General features: G+C 36.7%; 1 protein-coding gene and 1 pseudogene across 1 annotated transcript; one reads left to right on the forward strand and one right to left on the reverse strand.

Annotated features, from left to right (window-relative positions):
* The first annotated feature begins 416 nt into the window (after positions 1-416).
* LOC121794784 lies at positions 417-8,259 on the forward strand (annotated as a pseudogene).
* A 100-nt stretch (positions 8,260-8,359) lies between these two features.
* On the reverse strand, positions 8,360-9,525 carry LOC121742229 (BURP domain-containing protein BNM2C-like). The gene is made up of 2 exons (XM_042135315.1): positions 9,373-9,525; positions 8,360-9,289 (listed from the first exon to the last, which is right to left on the reverse strand). The coding sequence occupies exons 1-2, from the start codon at positions 9,418-9,420 to the stop codon at positions 8,504-8,506; spliced, it is 834 nt and encodes a 277-aa protein (XP_041991249.1). The 5' UTR covers positions 9,421-9,525; the 3' UTR covers positions 8,360-8,503.
* Between the last annotated feature and the right edge of the window lie 698 nt (positions 9,526-10,223).

The following is a 10,223-nucleotide window of genomic DNA, read 5'->3' on the forward strand; positions in this document are numbered from 1 at the left end:
AGTATTGAAACCATCTTCTGTCTCTACAAGAAGTACACTCCCTCTATCTCATTCAATTCTGCCTTTCCCGCTCCACAAAAAATACTACTATGAATTTGAAGATTACTTCGTCGTAAAACATGTCAGATTTCAGATTTTGAAGATATCTCACAAATGTGAGAGTTGGGATTTATATACTGAAGTTTAGGTGTTTTAGCTATTTAAAAAAAAAATAAAATTTGATTAATACACTTTTGATAAGGCTTTAAAAGCATCAGCTTTTTTATACATGTTCGTTTGGAATGGCTCTTGATTAATGTACACGGTAGTTCTCATGAAAACTGCTAAATCTATATTGCCTTTTTTTAATTTGAACTATATTGTTGCAGGCTTTTGCAATTGCAAACAGTAATTGCAAGCTATACACACCGCTGACATATAATATGGCCATTTGAAATCAATTAGCGAACGAAGTCATTTCTCAAACAACTTGTCCAGCAGAGCCCCAAAAATGTCGTTCCACTCCGTCGTGATCCAGAAGCTCCTCAACGCCAACGCCCATATCGGCCGCCGCGTGACTTCCAACCACTTCAAAATCTTCTCCGAGGGCACCCGCAACGGCGTCAGCATCCCTAATCTGCCTCCGCAACGCCTGCGATTTCATCGGTCACCTCTCTCGCAACAATGCGCGCCTGCTCTTCGTCAACACCAACTCCCTCTTCGACGAGATCATAGTGCAGATGACGAAGACCATTGGAATCAAGCACGACACCACGTGGCGCCTCGGAGGCTTTTTAACGAATAGTTCGAGCCCTAGGCGGTTCCGCGGCCGGAACAAGAAATTCAACATCTGCTCGCCGGAGGCGCCGGATTGTATCGTGATTTTCGACACTGAGAGGAAGAGCTCGGTTATCAAGGAGGCGAACCGGCTGCAGATTCCGGTGGCCGGATTGGTCGATTCGAGCATGCCTTGGGAGACATATAGCAAGATAACGTACCCTGTGCCTGCTAATGACTCGGTGGAGTTTGTGTATATGTTCTGTAATTTGATCACGAAGACCATTTTGAAAGAGCGGAAGGAGGCAATGGCTGAGAGGGGTGAGGAGGCTATAATCGGTACGGCAACTTTGATTCATTGCTGCTTGTTTTAACTTCTAAGTTTCATGATGCCATTTCCAATGTTTTGTTTTTGGATTCACGACGATTTATTTTCTCTGCTCTTAGTCTCTCAGAAGTGTATTTTGATAATCTGGGAATTTATTGGTGTTTACCTCTCTTCTTTTGAATGTATGACTTTGATATACTGCAGAGGGCCTCAATAATCTCTTGACACTTTTATGGAGAATCTGTACTAGGTTAATTCATGCTATTCTTGAGAAGATTACTCGAATTTGCTAATCAATGATTATTGTTTTTCACTGATGATTTGTAACAAGTTATGATTTTCCCTCAAGAAACCAATTCAAAGTGATCCCTTTTGATTTAGAAATAGTAAATTTTGAACAATTCTTTAGAATATTATGTTATTTGTGTTTAGTTCCATTTGTGTTTAGTTCTATTTGTTTTTAGTTAAACTTAATACTTATATACTGATTTGGTTGGTAATGTGAAATTTGCATCTGCCAGTGGAGATGTTGAACTAGATGACCTGACTAATCAATCAACTGACAAGTTTGTGCTTCCTTATGAAGAACTATCTGCAATTCCTGAAGGTAAATATAATTTCCGATCATTGCCCCCTCCTTGTACCATTGCACCAAAACATTTGTGAGGGGCTCAGCTTTGTTTTATCTTATCAAAACATCAAGGCCACCTCATAGGCTATAATTACTACTAGAATAATCTGATAGTTAGTGTGTTTTGTGTTAATAAAATTCAAAAGAAATGCTTCTATGAACTGTTGTACTCCCACCGTCTCACTATAGTTGAGGCATTTCTTTTGGAAACGAGAATTTAGAAAATGGTGTTTAGGGAGGTAAGTGGTGAGAGAATAGAGTAGGAGGAAGAGAGAATAAAGTAGGAGGGATTAAATTTGTTGCTTTTTGCCACAAAAGAAGGGAGGCAACTATTGTGGGACAACCAAGAAGGAATAAGATCACAACTACAGTGGGACAGAGGGAGCATTAAAAATTGACTGTCAGTTCTTAGCATCATCTATTCCTTTTCGTTTTTTACTGGCAAAGGGAAATCTAATTTTGTACAGTGTTTTTTACTATTCAAGTTCTACAATAATTAATCTTTTGTGTCTTCAAATGTATCTGAACTCTATGTGGAGCATCATTGATTGACCTTTTCAAGCTTGATGCGATGAGCAGTTATCACAATAATTAGGAGCACTAATTCAATTCTCTGTTTTTTTGTTCCCTAGTTATTTTGTCTGTTTTACAGATAACTCTTGTTATATGGTTTTAATGGTACTATAATACTTTCCACTTCTACAGATGTTTCAGAAACTAAGGCGCTCTTGGACAAGCTTGTCATAGTGAGGTTAAATGGCGATCTAGGAACCACAATAGGATTTTCTGGCCCCAAGTGAGTTCCACTCTAATGTTGGAAAAGATTAACTTTTATTCTTCAATTTGGATTGTTGAAAGTTCACTCTCTGAATCTGTGGAAGCTGTGGCTTTTCCTCAGTGAATTAAGAGCACATTAATGAGCTGGAAGATAAGGTGGTAACATCATGAATTTTATTAGTAAATTTAGTATGCTTCCTCATTGGTGAGCGTTTCATCAAAAAGATATCCTCTTAATTGATAACTTTGTTAGTAAATGCTTTTCAGACAATTTTTCAATTTCATCAGCACCACATGTATTCAAATGAAGATAAAATGACACATCATGTGTTAACAAATGAAGATAAAATCAAAAATTATTTTTTTGATGTTCTGAATGAAATTATGGTTTGTTAAAAGTTTATTACTTCATCAGAAAGTGGTATCTGAACTTGGACAGTGGATTATACCTGGTGCAGCATGGAAAATTAATTTCATTTATTTATATATGAAGAAAAAGTTTGAAAGGAAAAAAATATTTGACCAAAGTTTTGAGAGTTCACCACAGTTCATGAGCTATGTTCTAAATTGTTGAGCAACTGTGTCAGAGCATTTGATAAGTACTAGAAGTTGATATGTATGATATCCCAAAGAAAATTACCTTTAATATAGTTTCAAAATGATACCGTTCTCCAGTTCATTTAAAGCATAAAACCTAGTTATGTGATTTTTTCTGAAGTCTGTAACTTGTCTTGACCATTCATGTATCAATAAGATGAATGAGGAATTAATAGATATTCTCCTTTCGTCCCTTGTAAGGGTATAAGTGTTCCTATAACTTTCCGGGCACAGATTTTAATAAATGTGGAACACTTATAAGGGATGGAGGTTATAACTTATAACATAACATTTGGACGTTAAGTTTTGTTGTTTTGTTGATTTATGTCCAACTGTGAGAGTGTGGTTCTTGTTTGTATGATTGATCAAGTCTAGTGGGAATTTCATTATGTTTTACCTAAAGTCTCAAGTTACACTTCTCCCAGATCTCTATGGTAGTTTTAAATCAATTTTTGTTGATGCAGGTCTACTATGGAAATTGTTGATGGTTTGACTTGTCTTGATTTGATAATCAACCAAATTGAGGTAAGTTTCCTGTCAGTTCCTTGTTTCTCTTTTTTGAAGCTTATGACGGCTCCACGCAGGAGCTGCAGTTGTTTGATTTTGGTTATCTGATAATATCTGTAGGCTCTAAATGCAAAATATGGAACTAATATTCCACTATATGTGGTGAATACAGTTGATGCACATAGGAAAGTATTAGAGGTAACTTCTATATATTCTGATATTCATCTGGAGCTGAACTGTGGTGGGAACTGATGTTGGTGTTTAACTGATGGCAGTTCCTGAAAAAGCACCCGAATAAGAACATCCATACTCTACAAGAGGTTTGACATTTTGATCCTTTTGTTGTTTATGTCTGATTCATTTATTCGGAAAACTTTATCCATTTAGTTTTTGATATATGTATGTTTTACAGAGCATCACTGACCTACAAGAGGCAAGCAAGTTTGCACCTCGTTCAGCTAAAGGCCAAGACAGCAAGGATGAAATGTTAGTTTCAGTTCTTCTCTCCCCTTGGGGATGGGGGAACTTTTGAACATTGTCAATTTCTAATTGTTGTTGTGTGTTAGACTGTCAGTGTGTTTTTCCTACCTTGTGGATCAGATATGATGATTTGTATGATAGGGAGAAATAATATGCATACATATTCATTCAAAATGTGGTTGTTTTTCCACAACTAAACGACAAGCTGGATCCTTGATCAATATCAAAGTTATGCGTAAAAACTAATAACTCTGGATGATGGATATGAATATTAGGTGAACTGTGGCTTTGTTCTGTTCTTACTCTTCAGTTATTAAGTAGCCTAGCATATGGGGGGCTTTCAGCACCTCATGGTCTTGGTTAAAAGGGATGTTCACATTTTAAAAGTTATATAAGGGAAGATCGTTTGGAGTTTGAATTTTTTTCCCCATGTAGCTTTTCAAGTTTACAATTTCACTTTTCTTCTGGATCAAATGGTGGCTTATGTTTGAACCCTCCTCATTTCTCTTCTCCTTCTTTTGTTAACATTAAGCTTATTATTTTTCAACTACGAAGTGTAAAGAATTTGTCATGGCCATGGATTCCTCATACCTCAACGAATATCTTTCTAGTTTTTCCCTCAGGAATACTAATTTAAGGCCAGTGTTGTTAAAATCGCGCCCCGAGAGCGCTTGGGTCGCGGGTCGCAAGGGTCGAGACCGACGTCGCCCCATTGTGGGTGGGTGGGTCGAGATTCAGGGGTCGCCGTCGGGGCGGCTGAGGCGGCTGGGTCGAGCGGCTGGGGCGAGCGACTGGAAGAAGAAGATCCTCGGCCATGGCTGCTCAGAAATGGGTCTGTGACTCTGTGAGAATGAAGAGAGAAGAAGGGATGGGAATGAAGAGAGAAGACGGGGGGTTTACCGAGACAAGAAATTTTAAAAGTAAAGTAGGCAGAAGCTATAGCTAGGACTTCTAGGACCTATAAAAGTTAATAATCATTTTCTTCCACCTTCATTTTTTAATATTAGTATTAATATTGGTTGTCAAGATTCTCTATTCTTTAAATATGATTAGTTCCTATTTAAATAAAAAAATACCTTTAATTACCAATCAAAATTACATTCAAATCTAATTAAATATATTGTGATGTTCTAATTAAATTAAATATATGTTCATTTTTATTTAACTATATAACTAATTTTGCATCTAAATAGTTATAAATTTAGGTTTTAATTTGTAATTTATGATTTTTTGAATATGAGTGGAGATTTATTGATTTTCATTATTTATTATTATTATTATTATTATTATTATTATTATTGTTATCTAAAGTCTCTAAAAGATATTAATTTAAGACAATTGTTTCAATTATTTATTGTGTTATGACTTATGAATTGTTTTGATATTTTGATCATTTCTATTTTCCATTTTATCTATATTCACATGAATTGCATCTACATTTATATTATTTGATATATTATAAACATTAGAGCAATATATTTATTTTATTTAATATTAAAAGGCAAAAAAATTAACCTAGCTTTGTGGGTCTCTCGACCCCGTCGACTCGTCGACCCGCGACCCGAATTTTCACCTCATCGACCCGATGCGCCCCGCGACCCTAACAACACTGTTTAAGGCTAGTCCAATCTTGCACAGCATGTATTAGCTTCCTTCATGTTACATACATTGTTTTGCCTATGACATTTAATGTACATATCACATATGAAGTTTGCTTTACTTTTTACATGTGAAGGAATTCATTCAATATTGCTCAGGCCATCCTCCCGTTGGTAAATAGTGGAAGATTGGATATACTATTATCACAGGTTTGTTTTCACCCCTTTCTGGATGTCTTGTTAACAGAAAAATATTCTCTTATTTTAATACAGGCTCTGATGACATAGATTTTGCGAACAGGGTAAAGAGTATATACTGCTGTTGGGCTCAGATAATCTTGGTTGTGTCATTGACCCAAGTATCCTTTTGTTATGGATCGCGATAAATGTCACTCTGAAATTTGATGCTCTCATCAAGTTTTCCCAACATCTGAATCTAAGGACTCCATCATATTCTAATAATATATACTCCCTCCGTCCCACAATAGGAGTCACTCTTATTGTGGGCACGGGTTTTAAGAAATGTAAAGAATAGTGGGTTGGGAAAGTTAGTGGAATATGAGACCCACTTTTTTATATTGGTTTTATAATAAAATGTGAGTGAAGTGAGTTAGTGGAATGTGAGACCTACAGCCTACTTACCATTTATGGTAAAAATGAAGTGTGACTCTTATTGTGGGACGGACAAAAAGAGCAAAATGTGACTTCTTATTGTGGGATGGAGGGAGTATGAATTTACTACAATTGAGCTCCTTAATGCATGGTTGCAGAAATCTTGAATTATCTGGGTCAGAATGATATTGAGCTTTGCCTAGAGGTATTCTCGACAGCTCACCTAACTTGCTGCCAAACTTTGGTTGGTAACTCTTTCTAATATGGGTGCAGGTGACCCCTAAATCAACTGTAAGGGAAGAGACCCACCATTCACATGATGAAGCCAAAACTCCGGTTGGTTTTTCTTTTGCGTTTTATGCATTTCGGAAGTCCACATTATTGCTGAAGTCCTATTTTTTGGTATGACAATACTATAGTGGGAACTAGGTAACTGTGTGTTGTTGGTTCTGCTCATAATTTGGTAGTTGATGTTTATAATTTTTCTTGTGGGCATCTTGAAGATTCTGACGCCAAAGAAGGATTGGAGATTTACTGAGACAATGTAAGTTATTGCTCTTGAAAACTTGTTTATTCCATTTTCATACATAAAGAAGCTATATCTTTTATCCACATTATTTCCAAATTTTTAGGTGGATGAGCATTCAATCCATGGAAAAACTTGTGGCTGAAGATAGTCTAACCATTTCCAAGGTACCAAATGTTTGATTTTAAACGTGCCATCAGGATCACAGATGGACCCAATTCATACCCTTTGGTGGATTAAGCATTTTCTCTGGCTGTACTTCTCAAGCAGTTTTACTCTTTAGAAAAGGCCTATTTCATGTTTTATAGTTTTGATCGAATTCCTATGTACCTTTGTCACTAGTTCCTCCTTTATCTTTCAGATTTTCGATCAGCATTTTGCAATAAGTGTTCCAATTGCAAGATATCTTCCTGTTGAAGCAACATCAGACCTATTTTTGCTACAGGTTGATAATACGTCCAACCCAACTATCATTTGCAATTTGATAGTTTTGATGTTATATGTATTAATAACTAATTTTTGCCATTCAGTCGGATCTGTATACCTTTATTGAGGACAAGCTGACTCGAAATATAACCAGAGAAAATCCCACGGACCCATCCATTCAATTGGGACCAGTATTCAGAAATGTAATTCTTTTCTAACTGGAGCTTTCGTGAAATGCTTCATTAACTCAAAGTTGGATTTACTTGATTCTTTCTTCTTGCTTAGGTCAATGATTTCAAAGAGCGGTTCAAGTATACACCTAGTATTGTAGGACTTGACAGCTTGAAGGTGACCGGTGATGTTTGGTTTGGAACTGGCATAACTCTTAAGGTAACACAGATTCTACTTGACCAGATTTATAATGGGACTTTTTCGAACAGACCTTTTTTAAGCTCTTTTTTTGTCCAGTCATGTTGGTTACTGGTTCTTACTACTATTTTCCCATGCCATTCCCGTGTTCATTAGGGGGAAGTCAATATCCACGCTGGACCTGGTGCGAGGATAGTTATCCCTTACAGCGCTGTTCTGGAAAATAGGGTAAGAGATGTGAATTTCAGCTCGTTCCCTCACCATTATGCTTGTGATAACTTTATTGATTGAATGTGATTCCTCCGTAACAGACTATAACTAGCCAAGAAGAGATTGGAGAAGTATCATCATAAGTTACACCGAGTTTCACCAGACTTAGGAATATGTTTCTCTCTTGACAGTTATCCCTGTTAGAAGGGGAATGGAAACTAGCTCCAATAATTAGAGTTGATTCACTCTTTGGTTTGAGTCTCCAATGAATGGGTCTTTTATAGTATGTGCTACTAATACAAAGCAAAGTGGGGGGGTTTTTGTTCTGTTTTTATATGTGGCTAAAACAATGGAACGTTTAAACAAGAAATGGGCGTGGTGGTATCGTTGTATTTCATCAAAACTTCAACGATACTTAATAAAATCTTCGTGATGAAGAATTCCAAATTGACATTCTTCACAAAACTATCTAATAGTTCTATATTAATTTATTATATGAATCGTTACAAACAGTAAATTGTTATCTGTTAAAAAACGTAATGTTTAGGGACAAGTTGTTGTTGATTAATTTCCAGAGGTATTTAAAACACACTCGTACAAACCATACATTCCTTGAATGGTCGTAGACCTGACCAGACTGAGGTTATTGCACCATACATACTTATGTAACACCTGATGTTCGTATCCTAGGTAACTGGAAGCCAAACAAGGTTGTCTGAGGGGAAGAAATGGCACACGGGGGAAGCACCAGGGACGCTTCGAAGAGCACGGAAGGCGTTATGAGTAGGATCCCATTGTGAGGTATCCATGTGGCACATAGCAGCTGCCTCCACTCTCCCTCCGTCCTCCCCTTCCACCACAACCTTGTACACCTTGTTATCGCTTTCTTGGCCATGACAGTAGAAAACTGCGTATGGATAAGGCAGCGTGTGGCACCCTACAATCTTGGGAGCTGGTATCTCCATCGGAGCTTCAGATATAGTGTAGTTCTGAAGTGGTGATATTGAGTCAGAGAGGTAAGTGGTGGTGAGGACTCTGAATTTGGAGCTCGGACCGAAGATCTTGTGAAGGGAGTCGAACATGGACTCAAGAGACGTGGCGCAGAACTTGGCCTCACCTTTGATTGGAGGGAATTCACAGTGGTGGAGCGTGTCTGTCATGGCGTTGGCCTGTTTGGATCCCTCGGAGAAGGAGAGGAGGTGGAGGATGTAAGAGAGTTGAGAGGAGGAGAAAGGGATGGCGTCGGATTCGTGTTTGGAGAGGAGATGGGGAGAGGTGGAAGGGTCTCTTGTGGGGAAGTAGATCTCCATTTTATTGCCAGCTTTGAGGTCTTTGTAATGGAAGAACACCTTGAGTTCGGGTTCTATGTGATCATGCCTTTTCATTCCGGAATCTTGGGTTCTTGATCGAAGATGGTTGTTCCAGTGGCTGCCATGGTGCAGATGCAGGTGCCCTTGTGTTGTTTGGAGACACTGAAAATGACATCACAGCTCAGGTGAGATTTTTGACACAAACATTGCTAGTATATATTGGATTGATTGTTGATATGTTTTACCTGAAGAACAAATACTGAATACACAAGCAAGATTGAAGGAGGAGTCATGTTGATCTTCTTTTCTTCAAACTCTCTGCTTCTCAATTCCCAAATTTCTTTATATGATTTTTATTCACCAACTTGTAAGAGTGCTCATATATGCTTAGGTAATAATTAATATAGACAAATGTGTAATTAATTCTTAAAAAAATTGCTTGACTTTATGAAAGAAAATGAGTGGAAAAAATTTAGTAGGATGGAGTATTAATTTTGTAATAACCGAGAGTAAAATGAGTTTATGAAATATGAGATTTACTTATTAAAAATGGTAGAAATGAAATGTAACATTTATTGGAGACTATCAAAAAAAAAAAATAGTACTATGAGATATTTAATGGAAATCAGAAGAATAAAATATAAAACATACTGTTGGATATGGAAAGCTGGAAACAAATAATACTACTACTATAGGTTTGATAATTTCCACTTCAACGTTGGCCTTCAAGTCAGTGGGTGAGTATTCTAACTCAAAAAAATGAAAAATTGTTTAGAGAAAAGTTTCTAAATTATTCGATACCTCCGTTTATAACAAATAGTAATCTTGTTTTTGGACCATCATTAAAATTACTTTCTTTTTAAAGAGATTGAGTCCATTTTCCATTTACAAATTTCTTTCTATTAGTAAAACTATTTTTTATGGACGAGTATCTATACATATATAAAAGACGAGTTTTGAGAGGATTTGAATAATTATTTTGTGCAAGGGATGTAAATGCAAAAAATAAAAAACTATGAAATTCTTTCACTAATTTTTAAAGCACTACAATGAGTAAGCAATTACAAATCTTTAAATAGGATAATGAGCATTTAAC

The sequence above is a fragment of the Salvia splendens genome, chromosome 1, assembly GCF_004379255.2.
Source record: "Salvia splendens isolate huo1 chromosome 1, SspV2, whole genome shotgun sequence".
Classification (NCBI taxonomy): domain Eukaryota; kingdom Viridiplantae; phylum Streptophyta; class Magnoliopsida; order Lamiales; family Lamiaceae; genus Salvia; species Salvia splendens.

Coding starts and splice junctions, on each gene's coding strand:
- LOC121742229 (XM_042135315.1), bottom strand. CDS start 9,420: ATGACTCCTCCTTCAATCTTGCTTGTGTATTCAGTATTTGTTCTTCAG. Junction 9,290..9,372: donor ATTCAGTATTTGTTCTTCAG/GTAAAACATATC, acceptor TGTCATTTTCAG/TGTCTCCAAACAACACAAGG.